The sequence below is a fragment of the Phalaenopsis equestris genome, unplaced genomic scaffold (genome assembly GCF_001263595.1).
Source record: "Phalaenopsis equestris unplaced genomic scaffold, ASM126359v1 Scaffold000905, whole genome shotgun sequence".
In the NCBI taxonomy this organism is placed as follows: Eukaryota; Viridiplantae; Streptophyta; class Magnoliopsida; order Asparagales; family Orchidaceae; genus Phalaenopsis; species Phalaenopsis equestris.
Genome location: NW_018165344.1, coordinates 94,949 through 119,113, shown reverse-complemented (window position 1 = coordinate 119,113; position 24,165 = coordinate 94,949). Strand labels below are relative to the sequence as shown.

The window sequence follows — 24,165 nt, the reverse complement described above, 5'->3', positions numbered from 1 at the left end:
GCAGACCAAACGGATGTCACAAATTGTTTAGTGTAGATGATTAAATCCCTATTACAAGTGATATATTTATTCTTCGGGATAAATGTATTGCTTGTAGTATTGTATTAAATCATCTAAACTATTTAAAAATGTGAGACTCGTTTGGTCTCATTTATTTTAAAAATTAAAATGTTACTTCTTTAAAAAAATTATATTTATATTTAAATTATTTTCAAAATCACAAAATCACCACCTTTTCAAACTACGAAAGTGAAGTTGAACAATAAAACGGCCGACATTGCCATGACACTCTGCACCCGTTAACTTCACATACGCACCACCCAAACGAGCCTCAAGCACCCCCGTGCCGCAACCCTGCACGTCTGCATCATGTCGCAACTCGTGCCATCAACACACTTACGTTCTGTTCTACGGATTGAGGAAATTGAAAGGATTTCCTTGCCAATTTTGTGCCCTAACTATATAAAATATGTAATTGAAGCTTTGGGTTAAGTCTTGGCTATTGGAGGCTTTGTTTTGGCCAGTTTTGAGTCATGGTGTGCCTTAGGGTTTCTTCAATAGATTTCCTTTGGAGAGGATTTCTAGGGTCTTCTGCTATAGTTGTTGAGAGTTGTGAGGGAGAGATTTGTGCCCACTTGTACAAGGAAATCAACAGAGAACTTGCTTTATACGGAGTGGATTGTGCCGTATTGCAAGGAGAGATTGGCCCGAGTTTGAGTTTTTGTGCCTTTTTATGCAGGTTTCTTTAATGTTATCAAAGAAGAGTATTGTGTTTTCTTTTTTCACTCCTGTGATGGAAGCATGTGATTTCTTCATTGTTTTGTCCTTGTGTTTTTCCTTAGACGTTTTTCTATGTTTTGAATTTCACACATTGATGTATTAACCTTTTGATCGTAGTTTACTTTTAATCTAGCTAATTAGGAAGTTAAACCTTTTATGATATATGACTTCTAACCGTCGATTAGAAGAACAAGTAGGTTATTACAGATTTATACAGTGAAATAGATATACTCCCAAGTAGAAGAGTGCAGCCTAGACACCGGACTAGAAGATTCCTAGGAAGCTTGCATAGTTAAGCTATATTAATTGTAATACGAGTTTCCAACGCTTCTTATGACCTTGATATAGTCGAAGGATAACTTTTCTCTTGTTTTCAACAATAACATGGGAGAACTCATAGGAAAAACATTGAGGAATCACTAAACTAGTGTCACAGAAGTATGAACCTTCTACCTCTGAAAAATTCCAAAAAAACTTAGTTTTATTTTCCGATTCCTACATTAGGATTTTAAAGTCTTTAGTCTTTTGCAAGTTTGAACTCTTCAAACTAAACTTAGTTTTCTCTTCTCTGCTGCGATTCTCCTTCTCTTTTCCTCTCTGCGATTCGGTAAGGTGTGCTGCTCTGCGATTCTCCTTCTTTTCTCATCCCCTAGCTCTTTTTATCTCTGCGATTCGATAAAGTGTGGCGTTCTTCTTGATGAATTGGTTTTATGTGAAGAATATCGAAGGATTTGATTTATTTTGGTTTTGCTTTCCTTGTTTCTGATGAAATGCTTTCCCCATTTCTGATGAAATTTATCAAGGGACTGACATTTTCTTTGGGTTTCTTTGGCATTCTGTGAAATTATGGTGGCTGTGTGTGAGATTAATTGAGGGACTGACATTTTACATTTGGTTTCTTTGGCTTTTTTAGCGTCTTCCAGTGGAGAACATTACTTTGGTTGGCTTGATTTTTTGGCACAGTGCAACTCATTTTGAAAATTTTGGCAAGATGTTGACTTGAAAATGTAAAATGAAAAAAATAAAAAAAGCATAATAGCTTCTATCTGAGGCAGTAAGCGAAGTTTTGCACTCAATAACTCGATTTCTTTTCATATAATATTTGCTTATGTATTTATTTAATTGAGCAAGCCTGTACACAATTTTTATGAAGGGAAATGTAAACTAACAAGGTTGAGCTGATATGGCCTTGTGTTATATGGACATTAATCACTTATGCTCACGTTAGAAGAGTGTCTTAGGATGGATGATCATAATGTAGGAGTTGGAGTCAAATATTTTTTCTATTTGATCTAAGAGTTTGTGAATGATGTATAATACCAAAAACTGTATGGAATTTTTTATTCATTAGATTCCTTAATGTGGTTAAACCATCCCCCCTTCTTTGGCAAGTCTAGTCATCCTCTATGTGTAGGTTGGTGGTGGATGTGAGGTGTGCTCCTCTGTGGTGGCTGTGAGTGGTGCTCATGGTGGCTTGGGGTGTGTATTCTGGTCGTCTTGGGTGTGTGGGTTGGTGTTGAATGTGAGCTGTGCGTGTACTCTGCAGTCCTTGGGTGTGTGGGTTGGACTCCTCTTTGGTGGCTGTGAGTGGTGTTTATGGTGCGTGTACTCTGCAGTCCTTGGGTGTGTGGGTTGGCGGTGGATGTGAAGTGCACTCCTCTTTGGTGGCTGTGAGTGGTGTTTATGGTGGCTTAGAGTGTGTGTTTTGGTGGCCTTGGGTGTGTGGGTTTGGTGTTGGAAGTGAGGTGTGCTTGTGTTTAGTGGTTGTGAGTGGTATTTATGTTGGCTTGGGTGTGCTCTCATGCCTTTGGGTGTGTGGGTTGGTGGTGGATGTGATGTGTGCTTGTGTGTGATGGTCGTGTGAGGTGTTGATGGTGGCTTGGGTATGCTCTCCTGTTCTTGGGTGTGTGGGTTTGGTGGCGAATGTTAGGTGTTCTTGTGTGTGGTACCTGTGATTGTTGTTTATTGTGGCTTGGGTGTGCTCTCTTGTTCTTGTTTGTGTGAGTTAAATTTCAAGAACAAGTTAGATCAACCAAAAAAAGGACTGGAAGTTATGGAAGGAGCTGAAACGGGGATCCACGAGATTGTGATGAGATCCTATCAATCGTATCGTTGATGCTTCAAAGGAATGGTTGACTAAAAAGTTAGAGGTAATAATTTTACCCATGTGAACTCTTAAGTTAATTATCATTTTCAAATTAAACGTTTTATTTGTTTATTTCATCTAATTTTATGACGGACGCGTTCTCTCTTGAATAATTGTAGGAAGATGAGTTACAGGTTTTCGGGGAACTCCGGGTGAGTGCTATGCTGCTGTGGACTGCCGTCTTTGTTTCTCACGTCGCGCAAGAGACATAGCTACGTGCCGCAGTTCTACAGGTGCATACGGTAGGCAGACAGACCGGAAGACTATAAGTTCTTTAGGTGGACAGACAGTCCGACCGATTCTATAGCATCCCAACCAGACAAGTTTGCTTGGTGTTTGACGGTATCCCAACTGGTGAACGTCGCTCAAAGTTCGACAGTATTTCAACCGAACAATGTTGCTCGGGGTTTGACGGTGTCTCAACCGGACAACGTTGCTCATGACACGCTTCTTCTACATTTTAAAATGAATATTATCATACATTATATTGTAATTTTTAATTTTTATTTCCTTTTTATTATGTTTTTTGATACTCATTCTTAAGTGAGATGTATATCTTTTTTGGTACTGTAATGAAGTGGTTTTTTTACTTCTTAACTGTAAAATGTATAGCCGTTAAAGTTCTGTTACAAACAACAACACTGCGCTGTGTCAGAATGATCATTTATTCAGAAAAAAACTACAAATCAATTATTTTTCAAACACACAAACCAAACAGCTAAATAACTTTTCCGGATCAGGGGCAGAATGATCATTTATCCAGAAACAACTACAAATGAGCGTTTGAACTGTTTTTTAAAGGAACAAATCAAACAACCAATCAACTTATCAGGATGAGCTGCTGATCAGCAGTTGATTAGGATGAGTTGTTTATCTGAATAAGCTGGATAAGCTACAATTGCCCCAAACAGACTCTACATCACAGACCTAGTTACCTGGGACTCGAGCGGCGTGCGAAGGAGAGGAGGATGACGTGAGGTTTAGGGTGGAGGGAGCGAGAGAGAAAGAGAAGAAATCGCAGGAGGAAGAGATGAGCGGCATACCCAGTGCTTTGTGTCCCTCCAATGTTCACGATCGAGCCTAAGTGGGCTTGAGCGAGCTTTATCGAGTGTCGCGAGCAGCAAGTGGAGGAAGGAGAGGGGAAAATGAGCAATTTGTCCCCCATTGACACAAGTTCTGAGGCGTGAGACACTCGGCGACCTGCCATGCCTTACTCTAGCAATTTGGAGGAAGAGAATTTCTGCGGCTCTTAGAGGAAGGAGGCTTTGACTTGCGGCTTGCAGAGAGGATGGAGGAGAAGTGCAAAGCCTTCCTTGCTTGACCAAAAGCTTGGAGTGGAAGGGAGGTGTCATGAGATCCTTCTGCGTGCGTGGGGGAGGCGTGAGAGGGGAAGGAAGACTCGACTGAGGTAAGATTTGTATAATTTTAAAGCATAATAATAATAATAATAATAATAATAATAATAATAATAATAATATATATATATATATATTAAAAGGAAATAGATACATACATACATAAATACATATACTTATATTGAATAGAAATTAAGCGTGCTTACATAAAGAAAATCTAACATTTAAATAATAGAAAGAAATCTAACATTTAAATAATAGAAAGTTAATAGTTTATTAAAATAGTAGTTTAATTAAATTTTAAATCATGCCACAGGCTTTTGATTTTAGAAGAGTCGACGTCCACGCCAATAGTAAATTAATCGTCATCGAAGTGAGTACTTTTACTTTTAATCTACGATAATATTTTGATTCTTCTTGATTTTTATGCATTAGAAGATAATGATATTTGCACAAATTTTATTTAATTTATATATTTTCCTTTATTGGTCTCATTGTTAGAAATGTTTGAAGTGTAGCATATTGAGTGTATTGAATTGAATGTGATGAGCATATGAAAGATATGTTTATGTTGATTGCTTATATGTGCATGACTGACCATGATGGAGTCACTCCTTGATGATACTAGTAGGGGAACACTAAGATACTCGTGCATGTATATGAAAAAAAATATTGAATATGACATAATTGTTAGACGGTGTTTCTGTGACGGTTGTACATATATAATGATATTGATATAGTAAGGTTTTTTGAATAACATCAAATATTTTTATTGATTTATTAAAAGCTTGATTGACATATATATTACTTCTTTTTCTCTTATTTTAATATAGTTTATGACTATGAGTATTTACTTGCTCATTTAGCTCACAGTTGTTTTAAACTAAATTTTCAATTTAATTAAGCAGTTAATGATGAGCGATATAAGGGAAAACATTTATGGAAGATGCAGACAACCAAGAACGAGATGATTTTGATTGTGATGAGTGATATAAGGGAAAATGTTTATAGAAGACGCAGACAACCAACAACGAGACGAGTTGATTTTGATTGTACCACTTTAATTTAATTTGAGTAGTAGCTATTTCATCTATTAAATTATATATTAATATAGAAAATTTAAATTCATAGGGTTCGACTGTCTGTATCCTTCTTAGTTAATTTCAAGCTTTGGGTTGGGTCGTGATATTTCTGTCTTTTTATCCCTTAAAAGGTGATGTCATAATTTTTTGATAAAAATTTTTATGCTGTTTGTCGACTACCTAACATAACCCTTCACTTTTCACATTCGGGACTTGAGACCTGGTAATGATAGCGCGTTGGTATAGCTAGTGGCAAACAAGATCAGAGAGAGTCGTCTTAGATGGTTTGGTCATGTTAAACATCAACAATATGATGATCCAGTTAGAGAGTATACGTTTTAGATTCGACTTATGTTAAGAAAGGCAGAGTTACACCTAAAAAGACTTGGGCATATTGTATAAAAATAATTTTAACCTATTAGAATTGAATGAAAATATGACACTCAGTAGGACACAGTGGAGAAAAAGATTCATGTAGCTGACACCACTTAATGGGATAAAAGCTTGTTGTTATTGCTGTATTACCCTTTAAAAGGCCATATTTTTAGCAAAGTATCTAAATGATCATGTACAAACATTAAATTTCTTTATCTCATCCTTTTTTTATTCAAAATATTTAATTTATTATTGTTAATACTTGAATACTTTTATCAAAATTTTAATATTATAAATTTATTAATTCAATTAAAACTTCAGAACTACAAAAATAAAATAAATTGTCTTCTTTTTTTTGTTTAGTAAAAATTATGATTAATTTATTTTATTATAACTTGCATATCATAATTAAAATTTTAAATATGCTATTTTATCTAAAGCTAAAACAGTTGTTTGTATTTGCCTTTAATATTAACTTATGCTTTTATTTCACTTAGACATAAATTTTATATTATAATATATCATCATAACTTGATTCCATGTCTTGTTATTTTTATTCAATATTAGGGCAAATTTTCTAAGAATATTAATTGTTTTAGCATCAATTTATCTTTCCAATTTATCTATCCACTTAACCTTTGAGATTAAAATTGACCAATTAATATTATATATCTATTATCCTTTATGAATAAATTTCTTAGTTTTAGCTATTATTTGTGCTTTTATTATATTTCAAAAATATCGAGTTTCATTAATAAGAGGTTATGTTAGCTTTGTTTTATTTTACATTTAAGAATGAAGAAAATTTAATTTATACTAGTTTTAAATCATTAAATTAATATGCCTCTTTAAATCTCACCATTAAATTTTTGTTCGACACGTGAATGATTGTTGAACGCTCCTACGCATGGACGCCCTTTTGCTTGCACACCGCTGCTCTTAATTGACACTTCTTTTCTCGTCTTCCACTTTATTGTCGTGGGATTCGACCATTCTTTTTTCGTCAGCCTCACTGCCTCCTTTTTGTCTTCTTATCAATTGCGTAATGAATTGGCTAGTACCAGTTTAGTTGAACTGGTGCTAGACAGTTCCAATTATATTGATCTTACATACATCAAAATTTATAATATTTTAATGTAGTTTTTTTAAAAGAATATCTTATACTATCAAATGGACAATTGATAGAAGGCGTTTGTTAGCATATTAGGAGACCCAAGTGATAGAATCTTAATAGATTAAGAACTCTATTTATAATAATGTCATTGGCTTATTTGTAATTTAGTACATAATACACAATAATAATAAGAAATCTACATCTATAGATATTGAAACTTTTATTTAATTTTGAATTTTTTATTATAATTTTTTCTAATGAACATGTCATAATTTTAAATATCTTGGGTCTATTGTTCAAAGTGATAGTGATATAGATGGGGATGTTATTAGTAGAATTCAAGCTGGTTGATTGAGTGGATGAATGCATTAGACCTATTGTATGAGAGAAAATTACTGCTTAGAAAGGAGAATTTTATAAGATGGTGGTGAGATCTGTAATGGTTTATTGCACATGATATTGGCCTTTAAAAGAGAAGCATAAAAGTGTTAATGAGATGAGAATGCTTAGGTGGATGAGTGGCTTGACACTTAGAGACAAAATGTGAAATGATTCTATCCGTGAATGGGTTGGTATAGCTCTTGTGGCAGAAAGATTAGAGAATCGTCTTAAATTGTTTGGTCGCATTAAACGTTAACCATCTGATGATCCAGTTATGATAGTAGATGTTTTAGATTCAACTTATGTTAAAAAAAGGCAGAGGTAGACCTAAAAAATACTTGGGCATATTGTATAAAAAATGATCTTAATATATTAGAATTAAATGAAAATTTGACACCCAATAGGACACAATAGAGAAATAGGATTCATGTAGCTGACCCCATTTAGTGAGATAAAGACTTGTTGTTGCTATTGTGAACATGGTATATATATTCAATACATCGGTGTGCTGGGAGATGTATGATGCATTAGTCTTAATTTCACAAAAGATTAGCTATTATGATTTTATGGTTGGCTTGTAGAGTTGCTAGATATGAGAGGAACATAAACATATCTTTGAGCATGCTGGTGCTTTAGTAATTTTGAATATACTAAATAATTCATATGTTGTATATTTCATTATGAATTTTTTTTTGCAGATTCTTATGAATAATAAAATATTGTTATATTAAAAGCGTTTAAATGATTTAGTATTTATTAAGTACAAACTAACATTAATATGAAAAACCTTGCATGATTAAAATTCAAGCAAGTGAGAGCTTGCCATTGAGGAGATGGATTCTCTGTTAGAAAATCAAACTTGGGAGTTGGTAGAATTTTCATCTGGGAAGAATACATTACACAACAAGTGGGTGTACCGGGTGAAGACTGAGCATGATGACAGTAAGAGATACAAGACTAGACTTGTTATAAAAGGTTTTCAGCAGAAGCACAATATTGATAATTTCGAGATTTTCTCTCATGTGGTGAAGCTTACAACCATCAAAATGATTCTGACTATGGTGGCTACTGAAGATCTCTTCCTTGAACAGTTAGATGTGAAGATCGTTTTTCTTCATGGAGATCTTGAAGAAGACAACTACATGCATCAACCTGGTACAAGGAAAGAAAGAGTCAGTTTGCAGATTGAGGAAGATCTTGTATGATTTGAAGCAAGCTTCTAGACAGTGGTATAAGAAATTTGATAATTTCATGCACAGTGCAGGTTGCAACAGATGTCAGGTAGATCACTGTTGCTATGTCAGGTATTTTTATAATTCCTCCTACTGTTGTATGTGGATGATATGCTTATTGCAGGGGCTAGTATTGATGAAATCGATAATTTGAAGGAGCAGATGTCAAAACACTTTACAATGAAGGATTTGGGAGCGACAAAACAAATCTTTGGCATGAGAATTGTCAGAGAGAGTCAGAGGCATGTTGAGACTCTCTCAGGCTGAGTATGTGAAATAGGTACTTAGCAGTTCAACTTGGATAAGGCCAAACCAGTTGGCACACCCTTGGGAAGTCACTTGAAACTCAGCAAGAATCAGTCACCCAAGTTGGAGGATGAACGAAACCACATGAGTAAGGTTCCTTATGCTTTAGCTATTAGTTCACTTATGTATGCTATGGTTTGCACCAGATCTGATATTGTCTGATATTGCCCATGCAGATTGCCCATGCAGTGAGAGTTGTTAGCACATGCATGAATAATCCAGGAAAGGAACTTTGAGAAGCAGTGAAGCGGATTTTGAGGTGCCTAAGAGGCTCTGTAGAAATTTGCTTTTGTTTCTCGGGAAGTACAATGTTATGTTGATGTTGATCCAGTTGGAGACATTGATACTAGAAGAAGTACTACGGGTTATATTTATACTCTTGGTGGCACAACAGTGTCATGAGATTCTAATCTACAGAAGACAGTCTCGTTGTCTACTACAGAAACTGAGTATATAGCAGTGTCAGAGGTTGCAAAGGAGTTGATCTGACAACAAAACTTCTTGAAAGAATTGGGCAAGAAGAATCAGAAGGACATTTTCTACAGTGATAGTCAGAGCGCCATATTTTTTACCAGGAATCCAGCATTTCAGTCCAGGACTAAGTATATTCAGATCAGGTATCACTTCATACGGTCATTGTTGGATGACAGACAATTATTTCTTGAGAAAATTTATGGAAGTCAGAACCCTGCTGATATGTAAACAAAGGGTGTTATGCTTGAGAAACTGAAGTTGTGCGCAGCTTCAGTTGATCTTCTAGCTTGAAGACAGGGGCCTTGAGTTGCAGAGGTGGAGGATTCATGTTTAAAGAAAAGGGTTATGCCGTAAGTTGAGGATATCAGTTTGAGGAATAAGATATTGTTGCCAGTGTATCAGTTTCCAAGTGGAAGATTTTTTGTTAAAAGTGGAGCCGGACCCACTTATATCTAACAATTTTGAGATTAAAAGGCCGCATCTCCTCACTTCCTTGTTAACCGATCCCACCTGTTCATGTAAAAAAAAACTGTTCCCGACATCTTTAAATTAAGCAGAATAAAATTGTATTTGATGGTTTCTTAAGCAGCAATTCTCCAGAAAATTAGTTCCGAGTGCGTGTGGCTTACGGGAAAAAGCAAAAGGCAAAAGGCGGAACTTCTTGCAGAGTAAAAAGGCGTGAGACGTGAACCAGAGGAAGGATGCAACAAATATCGCATAGCAAGCTCGGCGTGCTTGGCAGAACGAAGAAGGTTGTTTCTTCTTGAAAGCTTGCGACAGAAGACAAATAGATTTTCTCTTATATTTTTTCTTCTTCTTCGGTGTATCTCATTGTAAAGAGAGAAGAGTGAAGAAGTGAGAAAGAGTTTGCTCTTGTAAGTGGAGATGATTGGCTGGTGTAAATTCCTCAATTAGTAAAATTCTCTGCAACTCCGTGGTTGTAGGCAAAAATTTGCCGAACCACGTAAAACTGTGTGTTATTTTTTATTGTGAATTTTCTCGTTCTATTTTTTCGCTTCGTCGTCGTCGATCTTTCTATTTCAATATACCATAACAGGTATGACAATATTTTTTGTTTCTTTTGGAATTTCTCAAGGTTTTTCATTTCTAATCAGCATATTTTTAAAATGTACACCTAACTATGTTTATTAAGTATAAAATAAATTATTTTGCACAAATTATAGAAGCTAATAGCTCGGCCCTAAAATACAACTAATAGAATATTTGCAGGAGACCCATCGCCAATTTTTTATGCATGTATGCCCTCTCGCGCTAATTGAGCCATCCAGATCATTGTAAAATTTATGCTATCTAAGTTGACTAATGGGTTGGAAAATCAAACTTTGTTCGAGAGCTTCCTTAATGCTTTTTTTTTTTTTGCCAAAATAATTTACTGTATTCAACATAATGGTGCATCCATCCAAAAACCATTTCTATATTGTTTGCTTCAAAAAATTAAATAAAATAGTCACTAGATACTAGTGTGCACTTATAGTAATAATATTGATGCTCTCTAAAATATAGGTTATTTAGTTGTATTGGCTTCCAAGATGAAAGCACAAGTTGACGTCTTAAAGTCAACTTCATTCTTTAGATAGGCAGCTATGACTAAGTTCTCTAAATGAATTTTGTAAATGTGCCTGTAGCACTCAACTCTTTTGTAAGTTGTGAAAACCAAGTAATTTTTCTTGTTGCAATTATTAATTTTGAATTTTACTGTGATATTCAATGCAACAGGATGAATGCAAGTTTCACAATCTCTCTAGAATAATGGTTGGTAAACTATAGACAATGCTATTATGTCTATTAAAGATAAATATAATCTTTTCATTATTTATTGACTCCCTTGATTTAATCATGAAGTATACCCATATATTATTTTTTTAGTCAACTATTATAAATGCTATTGGGTAAATTTGAGTATTAGTATCTTGCGCCACCGCCATAAGTTCACATCATGTATTTATAAATGTTCCATCTACACTTAATCTTGGTGGACTTATCATTTGAAGCCTTGAATACAATAACTTAGAACGAATTATTAATACTTGAAATATCTGGCACTATCAAGCTCAAGATCAACAATTGTTATTAATTTTCCCCTTTAGCATAATCATATATGATAGTAACTTTATAAAGATGCTTTGGGCGATTCTTTTACATAGGTGGTAACTTGCTAGCAATATTGCCAAGTCTTCTTGTAAAGATAAATTAATATCTTAGTGTTTCATCCTGTATGATAAAGTGCCCAATGAGCCATGATTGAGCTTGTTTATGGAATTTTTATTGAACATTCGACTACAGTTGTGTTCAAATTTATGGCTTTTGATCTCAAACACGTTTGATTTTGTTAAATTTTCTGCTCACAAGTTCTCTCAACATTTTTCAGGAGTGCAACAGATATATCAAATATCTGCACTTGCTTTTGAATCTTAAATTGAATGTTCTTTTTCATTACTTATAGATGTAACTTTCTCTTTAATTCATTTCTGCTATTAAATAATTGCACAACTCCTAGATACATTGATTTTGTTAAATTTTCAGCTCACAAGTTCTGTGTTAGAGCTCCTTCAAAATTACCTAATTCAGTTAGATCATATGATATGCGATACACGCATGAATGAAGACTTCCATCTGATGTCACTGTTAAACTAATATTTCCAATTGAAGCTTTCCATTCTACCATGGTTGTTTCTTTCTGTTGAATTCAGAAATCACAAAACGATTGAATGATGAAATCAACAAATCTGCGTTGTGAAAAGGTGGAACATCGTTCTTCATAGATAGTGGGGATATAGACATAGATTGGGTATTCAAACTTCTGACTGTATTTCTTCAAAAATAGCGGCGACCATTTTTGGTAGATTATGGCTATTATGAGGCATAAAAAAGTTATTCTTTTTAAAAAACTAAACAAATATAGCGCAAAACAAATATTTTCTTGAATCAAAGAGCCAAGGGTTTGCCGTTTACTTACACACTAGTAATTTTATTTTTCAAGTTTAATCAACTACAAATCAGTACCTATAAAGTTAGCTTCTCCTCAAGAGAAATTTGTCAAAAAAGAAAAAAAAAAAGAAAAAAGAAAAAAAAAAGGGATTTGTGCTCAAAATTAATTGAAAGATATGCTCCGTCTAAGAATAGGGATATGATCGATTTAAACTTAAATTCTGTATGATATAAAGCAAAGTGGGTGGCATAGGCTTCAATAGTATAGGTATCAGTCTTCAAAAACATTATTTTTGGAAGGCTTCAACAAAACTCAAGAAAATGAGCTTTTCCAAGAAACTATCAGACTGACATTAAGTTAATTTTAAGTTAACTTGCCCAGACTGTTGTTTAACTGAAGGACCATATCTCGTTCTCTGGAAAGTTAGATTTTATTTATCTTTTTATTCTTCCGAAAAATTAGATGCAAAGGTTTTGTTTCTGTTCCTAAAACTCTTATTTAGCCATTATTTCTCGGCCAAATAAAATCTAGTTAAAGTAGCATTCTTTGTAGAACTGCATTTCTTAAAATCCTTTGATTAGTTTATTGTTTCTATGACATGTAATCTCTTAATGAGCATATTACAACTTAACAGTGTTTATTTTGCACTCATGCGTGCAATTTTCTCTTACCTATATGCTTCTTTGATTCTGTTTGAACAGGACAATGACCTTTCTGAATTTGATGAATCTCGAGAAATAATAGAGAGCTTAGTTGATGAATACAAGGCATGCGAGTCTCCAGATTACATCAAGTGGGGTATGGAGGTAGGTTCGTGTAGGAACTTTAAATGGGGCATTTACGTACATACCACATAATTCTTACATATTTACATATATAACACCTAAAGTTTCATATTTACATGCATCACGCAAAAAGTTTTAATATCACGTCAGAAAACAATAGTTGTTTTTAAATTAAGATATTTCCTTAATACATAGGTTTATGACATCAAAATTTATAAAATATAAATATGGATGTGGCACATGGGTCAATACGACTATTCTGCGGAATTCGACGTTTCTGCGGATCACAAACTACATAGACTCATATTTTAGCAAATTTTTTTTCCTTTTTTATTTCATTTCTATTTCTTCTTTTTTTTTTTAAATTAGGTTATTTTCTTTTATGAGATTTTTTATAACATATATTTTTTATAACTCATATTTTCAATTATTCAAACTTTTGATTCGATTTGCATGTTTTACAAATATAATCTCTGATTTATACACGAATGTAGTGCTGTATTCTTTTTCTTGTACAAGTGGTATGTATATAGCTTATGCAGGGATAGGTGGTAAAACTCCTCGACAATAGTTTATCTTTGTTCAACGCTATCTTTACTGTTTTTAGCGGGATAACTGTCGAACGATTAACCTCATCCAGACACCGTCGAACTACCCCCTCACAAAACCCGCTTTCTAAACACCTCGAATAGTATCATCTGGTATCAGAACCCAATAAACTCTAAATTTTTAAGGATTTATTTTTCTTACATTAAATTTAAATTAAAAAAAAGAAAAAAATTAACAATGCCCAAAGTATTCATATTTCTATTCCCAGCTCTAACCTTAGATTTTTAAAATCTAACCTCTCTACCTTCACTTTATTTTCATCCCTACACCTACCAATCTTTAATTTGCAATTCTACATCTGTTTAATACCTAATATGAAGAAAATGACACAATGCTGCTAGGAGAAATCCATAATGAGATGTCCGAGAGCTTACTATGGAGGATAGACAGTGAGAAATTCTTCAACTGCAACAGAAGCTTGTTGTTTTCGAGTGAGATAATCTGATGAGGTCATGTGTAGCCATATCAGTGACTCACTAGATTGAGAGAAGAAAGTGAGTCCATTCCACCAACTAATTTCCAATGATGAACTAATAATCCAATGATTTAATATGGAATATCAAAGGTGAAATTATGATCTTAGAGAAGAATTAATTTACCGGATTTTAAGAGTTCCATTGATCCTGACGAGTTTATTGAGTACAAAGGCGTCCCCCAAGACGAAAGTTAAATTTATAGGTACTAAATTCAGGAAAAACTTCTTTGTGGTGGGGGAACTTGAAGTGCTTACGCCATCATGAGGGGAAAAGTAAAATTACTATATGGTCTTTAGATAAAAAGGGAGATGCGGTGCAAGTACCTTCCCCTGCATTACCGACAGGATATATTTATAACAGTCCACAGCTTGTACTAGTGAGACTATTTAATGGAGTACACAACTGAATTTTATCAGCTCATGTTGAAATGTGAGTTGGTGGAACCAAAGGAGCATGCAATTACAAGATAACTTGCAGGATTGAGACCATCCAACGTGGTACAGTTGCAACCCTATTGTACATTACAAGACGTGCAAACTCTACCTTGAGAGACAACACAACAGTATCATGTTCACACTCCTCTCAAATAAGATTCAACTATCATATCCGGTAACCGGAGTACATCCAACGGAGCATCCCAACCTACCTTGCCCAAGGAAAAGCCAATCAAGAGTAAAGAACAGGTGGAACAACGAGCACTCCTAAATTCGTCTAAGCTAACAAGTTCTTTAAGTGACACGGTATTAGGCACATTGCATCAACTTGATCAAACAAGATGATGATCACATTCACTGAGTAGGGTGTAGTTGATGAAAATTGACAGTGACAGGAGGTGAGACGCCAAGGAGGAGTATCTTATTGTAGCCAACGAGAGAGAGATTCTAGTGATTCAACCTCAAACCCGTTGGGAAAACTTCAACGGAACTAATATTGTTTGTTTTATAAGGTAGTGAGTCCGAGGTAATGGGCTTTCATATAGAGTTTGAGGATGTGTCTAGAGCTACCTTCTTTGTAGATGTAAAAGAAGCATCAGCGGGACTGATATTGGTTGTCCAAGAAAGCCATGAGCTTAAGGAGCTGATACCAAACACAAGATAACCCCAGATAAGAGAATTTCAATATTTCCACGCATGCAATCGACCTCCAGAGGAGATCCAACATGCTAGAATTGTGAAACATTTTAGCTATTTATGGGAGGCTATATGGAGTTATTTGCGTATTAAATTCCAGTTCAGTTCATCAATGTCGTCCTAGGCCAATGGCGAGACAGTAGTGGTGAACTGTAGCTTTGAAAATCACCATAGATGTTTTGTTAGAATGACCAACAGGTAGTGGGATTCAAATATTTCTAGAGAAAAAATGTCTACTTGGGGAGAATGATGCAGGCATCATTACCATGAGTCCTTCATATCACGAAATCTGATGTTTCCATTGATCCCAATCCGCATCGCTAGTGGGATTGTGATAGGGCGTCGACTCTCAAATTTTAACAAATTTTTATCCTTTATTATTTTTCCTATGTCCTTAATGAAATTAGTTGATACTATAATTCATATAAAAATAAATATCTTATGTATTCAAGAAACTAAATGAGTTGGAGAAAAGGCTAAGGAGATCGATAATTTAATTTTAAACTTTGGTATTCAAATAAGAGTCGCACTAGGAATGATGTAGGTGTGGTTTTAGATAAGACTTTGAAAAATAATGCTATAAAAATTAATAGAATTGAAGATAGAATTATATCACTTAAAATTGTTGTTAATATTTAGTTTTTTGATATTATAAGTGCTTATGCTTCTCAAGTAGGTTTAAATATAGGTTCTAAAGAACAATTCTGGAATGACCTAGAAGAATTAATACAAATGTTACCTCTTGAAGAAAGAATTTGTATTGGAGGAGATTTAAATGGACATGTTGGTAGAGTAGTAGAAGATTTTAAAATTATTCATTGTGGCTGCAATTTTGGAAAGACTAATGAAGAAGATAAAGTCATATTAGATTTTGCTCTAGCGTATGATTTTGTTATTACTAGTATTTTATTCAGGAAAAGAGATGAACGTATTATTACCTGAAAGAATGGATATAATAAAGTACAAATATATTATTTTCTTATGAGAAGAGATCGTCGAGAATGTAAAGATTTTAATGTCATTTCAAGTGAAAATTTAAGCACTCAACATCGATTATAAGTTTTACATTTTAAGTTATGAGTTGTAAAATAAAGAATATTAGGAACCATTATCATATAATTTAATGGGGACTCCAAAAAGGCATTAATAAATTTATTTTTATGAGTAAACGTGAAGGTTTCAATATTTGGGATGTACATGAAGAAGCAAATTTTATGTGGGATAAAGTTACAAACACTATTAGATATGTGGTAAAAGTTGTACTTTGAGAATCAACAGGAAATGTTTCTATACATAAAAATGGTTGGTGCTAGAATAATAATGTGGAAAAAAAGATAAAACATAAGAAGTTATGTTAAAATTTGTTTAAATGTAAAAGTTTAGAAAAATGTGAAAAATATAAAATGACCCGTAAAGAGTCTAAGAGAAGAATTTGTGAAACTACAAATTCTGCTTTTAGTTATCTTCATGATAGATTAGATATTAAAGTGAGTAAAAAATATATGTGCAAACTAGCGAAACAAGAGAAAAGAAAAGTAAAAAAATTAACTCAAGTGTATTGAAGATGAAAATCAAAAAGCATTTTTATTAAAAAAATATATTCAACATAGGTGGAAGAGCTATTTTGTTAAACTTCTCAATGAAGTTTTTGAAAATACGATCGACCTTAATGATCTTAATATCATTAATAATAATAATAAAACATTTTATTTTTACCATCGTATTAGTAAAAAAGAAGTTGAAAAGACTTTAAAAACAACTAAGGGTGGAAAGTCTGTAGGACTTGATGATATCCGAATTGAAGTTTAGAAATTTTTAGGAGATTTGAGAGTTTCTTGACACACTGAAGTCTTTAATATTATTTTAAAAACTAAAAAGGTGTTTGAAGTGTGGAGGAAGGGTATCTTGATTCCTATTTTTAGGAATAAGGGGGATGCAAGGGTGTGCAAATTATAAAGGAATTAAGTCGATGTGTCATACTTTAATATTATAGGAGAGGGTAATTGAACATAGGTTAAGATGTATTACAAAGATTTCTCATAATTAGTTTGGATTTATGCCGGACTGGTCTACTATAGAAGACAGGTCTACTATGACAGGTCTACTATAGAAGTTATATATTATTGAGAGGTTTGATGAAGAAGTACATAGAGAATAAGGAGGATCTATATTTGATTTTTATTTATTTAAAAAAAGCTTACGATAAGGGTTCGAAGAGAGTTTTTTGAGAGTTTTAGAAAAGAACAGTTTAGATGTGACATATATTCAAGTCATTAAAGATATGAATATTAGAGTTGTTACTTGTGTTCGAACAGGAGGATTGATCAAATATTTTCCTGTTTTAGTTGGATTACATCAGGGATCAGCTTTAAGCCCATTTTTTTTCTTCAGTTATGGATGCTCTTATTGGACATTTACTACTGGACATTTACAGGAGGATGTACCTTGGTGTTTGCTTTTTGCTGATGATATTTTTTTTGTGGATAAGACTAGAGAAAGAGATCAGAAAAAACTTAAATTATGGAGGTCCACTTTGGAGTCTAAAGGCCTTCATTTGAATAGAACTAAAACTGAGTACATGGAATGTAATTTTAGTAGTAGCTCTAGTAACAGAGTTATAACTATGGGTGATCAAATTATTAAAAGTGTGAACGCTTTAGATATCTTGGGTCTATTGTTCAAAGTGATGATGACATAGATGGGGATGTTATTAGTAGAATTCAACTTGGTTGGTTGAAGTGAAGAAATGCTTCAGGCTCATTGTGTGTTTAGAAAAGTATCGCTTAGACTGAAAGAAAAATTTTTTAAGATGATGGGGAGACCTGCAATGCTCTATGGCGCAGAATGTTGAATGTTGGCGTTGGCCTTTAAAAGGGAAGCATAGAACTAAGTTAAGTGTTGCCGAGATGAGAATGCTAAGGTCGATGAGTGGCTTTACACTTCAAAATGCAAAATGAATTTATCCGTGATAAGGTTGGTGTAGCTCTAGTGGGGGGAGAAAATTAGATAGAGTCATTTTAGATGGTTTGGTCACCTTAAACGTCGGTCATTTGATGATCCGATTAGGAGAGTAGATGTTTTAGATTTGACATATGTTAAGAAAGACAGAGGTAAACCTAGAAAGACTTGTTTATTATATAAAAAATTATCTTAATTTATTAGAATTAAATGAAAACATGACACTCAATAGGACCATGGAGAAAAAGTATTTATATAGCTGGGATAAAGGTTTGCTGTTGTTGTTTGTTGTTGCTATTTCTAAATAGAGTAATTTCTATCATGAGACTATTTATATCTTATATTACCAATTTTTTAAGAACTGATTTAGTTTGTGTGTTTAGAGATTGTATTTTTGATTTCTACTCTAATGGAGTGTTGCATTTTTTTTTTTGCCAGTCGTATGTTTATAGCTTGTGCAGAAATGTGGTGAATTTGCTCCACATGCGTACCTCATCTTTTCAGTGCTTTCTTTGTTGTTTTTAGCCGGGACAACCTCCTAGTGATATTTATCCCACTCCAAAAGTCGTCAAACTCATATATTCTTCCCTTACCATTCCACAATCACGTCCCCACAAAGCCCGCTTTCTAAATATATTGTAGAAGCCCTAGAACACTATCAAGAAGTAGGGGTGTAAACAAGCCAAACAGGAGCGAGCCCAGGCTCAACTCAAGTTCGGCTCGTTTATATTTCGTGCTCAAAAAGTGTGTTCGAGTTCGCCGCGAGCCGAACACGAGCCGTTCACGAATAAAGAGTCGTTTTGACAACCCTAATCACGTAGTCATAAGATGTTAAAGATTGGGGCAAGATTTAAAAATTATTGTTTATATTAAACATCATTTGAATCTAAGTTAATAATTTTAGTTTTATATTCGTAATTGATACTTTAATGATTATAAATATTTGTAGTTTTGTAGTCAATTGATTAGTAGTATTTCGAACCAAAACGAGCCGAACACGAAAGAACAAATCTTTGTTTGTGTTATTCGTGTTCGGCTCGTTAACTTAGCGAACGAGCCGAACACGAGCCTCTTAACCAGTCGAAAACGTTTGCAAACATCGAGCCATTTTGACAACCCTATGAAGAAGTTTAGGTGTTAGATATAAGAATACATATGAATTGTGGTATGTATGTACTTTTTCCATTTTAAATTCTCTTTCCGAAACAAGGAGGTTTCACACGCATAATAAACTTATGAAATGCAATTAAGCAGAATTCGGATAGGGCTTTAACCAGCGAAGGAAGTCTTGCCGGATCGTTGGATTCGAAGTTAACTCTATGACCAAGTAAGATTTGCAGATTATTTTTTGTTATTTTAACTGTTATTAATTAGTCTGTCTAACATGGATTTACTCATGTTAATTAAAGAGGATTCTTTCTTATAGCGAATATCTTGAGACTAATTTGCTCTAAATGTTGTTGCCCATATTGCTGGCATTGGTGTGAAGCATGTACCCATCCCACCATCATGTGCATAAAATGATTACAGTTTGTGCTCGTTTTGATCCTGCTTTTTTTTTTTTCTCTTCTTTTTGAAGCTGTAGATAACCGTATATGGTTTTATTTTCAAATTTGAAGATTCTGATAGTTTGTGCTGCCATGTATGAATCTTTCATGAGATGCAGAACATAAATGTATACGTTGTTAAATTTGACCTGAGATCAGCAGCTGTGAAATTTGAATTTTATCAATATCTAATTTCAGCTCATTAAGATTATTTTAACTTCATCTTATTTTACTTGTGTTTATTTTTTTGTGAGACATCGATAATAATAGAAAGAGTATAATCCTCAAATAAAGCTGGATTTAGTAAATCTGAAAAAGGGCTAAATCCCAAAAATTGCTTGGCTAGCGAGTAAATCTAGTTAAATCATGTGAAATTATTTGGTTATTTATTTGAGGATTTAAAAATTTATTATATTTAAAAATTCATAATTAAATTTTAATTATTTTTTTTATTATTATTGAACATAATTATTTAATTAATTTTAATTTTATTGAATTTTTTTTATATTTAAAATTACGAGAAAAAGTATTATTGAAAAAATATTTATAATAATTTATTCATTTAAATCATGAGGAAAAATAATATAGCCGGATACATAGAAGCGCTCTTAAAGCGAAAGTTTAATCTTGTAATCAGCCTATCGAAAGCATCAAAATAATCGAAATAACGTAAACAGTTTATGTATGTAATTTCAAACCACTTGAATATCTCAAAGTTTTATAGCCATACTTATTTTCTTGTGTAATCAAAGCAATCCATTTTAAAAATCTATATATGTACGCATGGTATAAGCTCGATTAAGCCCATGTCAATTTTCATGGAATGGGTGTGGGATCGTTGTATCTAACAATGTTCAAGAAACACATCTAAGGAATAGAGGGTAACACAATGAAGGAAGAAAAATAGTAGGGGACGACGGGATTGCATAACCTTTAATTATGAAATAATTCCTATTAATAGGCATAGGGGCATTATTTTTTAAAATTACATATCTTCACCCTAATCATTAGTTCTTGGGGGATCTTTCACTAAATTACAAAATATTGAGTAGAATATTGAATAAATATGATGTGTTGGCCTGTCTGATCAGTCTTAGGTCTGTCAATCGTTCGCCAGCCTTAAATGTTTGTCATAGATTTCGTAGTTAATTTCTAGTCGACAGTAAAGCAATTAACCAGCTGGTTATGCGAGGAGAGGGTCGTTAAGAAATTTGATCCTTGGATATCTTGTCCTAGGAATGTAGATCGACAGAATATATCAAGTCGATCATTAGCGATTGCTCGAACCCACCATTGGTCGTCTGACTCATCATCTGTCATTTAGTTGTTGCAGGCGATCGCACGACCCTCCATCGATCGTTCAACCCACCATCTGTCATTTCTCTCATTAGACGTTGAATTGTGAGATACATTATGATGTATTTTTTTGTATACATATTTAATTCCCCTATTCTTTTGCTTTTTGAAAATAGTGCTGCGAATAAGAATAAGAAAATCTTTTCTAACATAAAAATACAAGCATGAAACAAAATTTATGCAACATAATTACACAATAAATGAATTTCCTAGATTTCCATGCTCATGCTATTATAAATAGAATGTGATGCGCAGTTGGTTGCACTTGTTCTTCTCTTTCGCTTGATCTTCATTTCCTTCGCTCTTTTACATTTTCAGTGATGGTTACTGGGAGAGCTTCGGGCATTGATCGAGATGTGCTCCTCAAAGCACTTGCGGGTTTGCGAGCAAAAGCTCGGAAGTTAGATGCAAAATGAAGGCCGGGGAAGTGGTTTCAACAGGGGAAATAGGAAAGACAAGAAATGTGAAGCAATTAGAAGGCGACGATGATGAGGATCATATTCCATTGTAGATTCTTGGTATGGCCAAGCCCAAGAATGGTTCAAAGGTCAACGAAGCGTTACTTCGGCTGGGAACCCAGTTGCACAAACAACCCTACCATTGGGAAGACAACGACTGTTCAACCCATCGTGGAGCATCCAAGCCCTGGGACTGGTGGGAATTAGACAAAAGCTGGCGGGGATTTCTTGCCTCCGTCTTCTAAGGATGATCTTCCCCTTGTGGGCGGAGATCAGGTGAAAATTGGTGTGGGTGCATTTTCTATCACCACGTCTAACTAAAATCGGATCGTTGGTATGGGATTTTTAACTTAGTATTTTCTTGTGAACTTTTTCCTTTAGTACAACAACTTAAGTCCTGACAATCGATTCCTTTTCATCGGATCTGGGTCCTAATCCCGTGGAGGATGCGACCACCATAGATCAGAGGGCAGACAGACAAAAATAGTCTCACAATAAGGGACAGGGGGTCAATCATGAAGAGACCCCTGACACGACAAGGGACAGGGAAATAAAGGAGGGGCCCTCACCATCTTCGGATTTGTTGGCACATCACCTTGTGGAGATGGAGAAACTCTTTGCCTGTGTCATGGGACACCCTAAAGGGAATGTCGATCACGGAGACAAGGCTCTGTCGAGGGTTGATCTGATGGAGAGGGAGATAGTTGCTTTGCATGAGGAGTTTTTTCTTTTCGGCCGAGTGGGGATGATTGCCACTCTGGAGGAGATGATGCGCCTCTGTTTCAAGTTGGTGGCTGCCAGATGGTCCCTTTCCATTCAGACAAGGAATGGTTAGACTAACTTCTTTATGGTAGTGGTGAGTTCATGTGTGAGAGAATGTTTCACCAAGTGTTTGTCTCGAATAAGTTGCTGGCGATCTCCTGGAGAGGGTTTCACTCAAAGTAGTTTCGGAGGGTTAATGCAATGTGTAAAAAATGAAATAAAAATAATTAAAAATGTTTTTATTCTATTCTCAAAATTCATATTTGGTTTTTTACTTCTTCTCGATGTCTTGTCACACTGATGCGTCAAAACATACCGGGATGTAAGTTGGTTGTACAATACAAGTGTGCGTGTCAAGTAGTAATGCGGTTCAAGAGTATTGCATATTGATTACACAGGGAAAGTGTAATATTTGTTTTCAAAGAAAAATCTCTAGTTTACTAACTTAGTAAACATAGATTATCGTTTATCAAAAGAAAGTTTTTAAGTCCTAAGGTCCTACAAAACATATTACTAAGCAATTGAAAGAAAAGCAGAAAACAGAAGGATAGTTTATGAGTCACTTCAAAATAGATGAGGCTCGTGCCTCTGTGATTCGAGAATCATGGTGATTGTAATTTTTTCTAAATGTTTCCTACGTGATTTTTGCCAATCGGTGACATAATACTCCTTATGCCTATGTCCAGGTCAAAGAAGTATAGAATCCATGAAGTTGAGGTTTTCTCAATCCCCATTAAATTCGGCATGACTTTTCTAATCCCGTGGGATGATTGCAGAATTCCACTGAAATATGTCTATCATCTTCAAAATTTTGTGGTTAACCATCATCTCAAAATTTTGTGGTTAACCCTTCGTTTTCACTATGTAACGCTTACTGGTCGTAGTTTTTCAAAATATTTTAACTTCATAGTTGGCTAGACTAGGAACAATTTAAGTTCGAAGGTTAACCAACAACATAGGCCATGAAAGCACAAGAAAATGATTAACATAAAAAAATATGAAAACTCTACAAAAAATCCACTACTCTCTACATCACAAAGACATGAAGAAAATTTTAGTCACTCATTACTGAGAAAATCATAGTGAAAAACATGATTTGAAAATCCATTGCAAGCAACATAAATATGAACAACTCACAACAAATTGTTTCTTCTGCAAAGTCAGCACATTTCTCTCTTATATGAATTCTCTCAAAACTCACAAAGTAAGGAAAAAAATCTCCCTGAAAGATTTCCACCCAAGGAGGAAGACAACCCTTAAGAGATCCCTCAAAATCTCTCTAAAACTTGTTTTTTTCTGCCTCCAAGCCTTCTTTGATGCAAAATTTTTTGTCGAAGTGTCCAAGAGGCGAAGACGAATTTCTCTCATGAAAAAAACATATTTTTAGCTAGGTTTACATTAAGAATCCAAAATAGGCAGCTAAGCTATCTAAAATTTGTCAATGAGTTAAAAATCCGTAAGAAATCCTGCAAAATATGAGTCAGGACGTGTGATGGCTTGGTCACGCCTGGCCCGGCGTGGTCGACAACGACTTTATATATGCTTAGAAATATAAGAATTTAATACTGTTGCTAGAAGATTTAGGTCCCCGGCAACGACACCAAAAACTTGACAACGATTATAGATTTTTTTTAAAATGTGTATAAAATATTCAATAATTGCAAAGCCACACTTATCAATGCAAGTATACGTATCGCTTGCAAGTATACGTATCGCCAAGTATACGTATCGCTCAAGTAATACAGAGCTTTAATGGAGTCCTGGATATTGATCCCGCAGGGAGTAATACTAGAGGCTACGAACTAGGATTTAGAAAATAAGTACTTAATCACAACAATACAGTTCAAATTGCTTATTTGTCACTAATAGGCAAATGAAATAAATATGTA

General features: G+C 34.3%; 1 protein-coding gene across 3 annotated transcripts in view; it reads left to right on the top strand.

The window, feature by feature from the left end:
• Positions 1-19,855, top strand: part of LOC110032278 (tubulin gamma-2 chain) — an 85,576-nt gene extending 65,721 nt beyond the window's left edge. The window contains exons 10-12 of one of the 3 annotated variants that reach the window (XM_020735853.1): positions 12,897-13,001; positions 19,408-19,480; positions 19,733-19,855. In XM_020735853.1, coding sequence (XP_020591512.1) covers positions 12,897-13,001; positions 19,408-19,476 — 174 coding nt within the window. In that variant the 3' untranslated portion in view covers positions 19,477-19,480; positions 19,733-19,855. Of the gene's footprint in view, positions 1-12,896; positions 13,002-19,407; positions 19,703-19,732 lie in introns of those variants that run through there. The other 2 variants (XM_020735852.1, XM_020735850.1) reach the window with 2 other exon arrangements.
• The last annotated feature ends 4,310 nt before the right edge of the window (positions 19,856-24,165 follow it).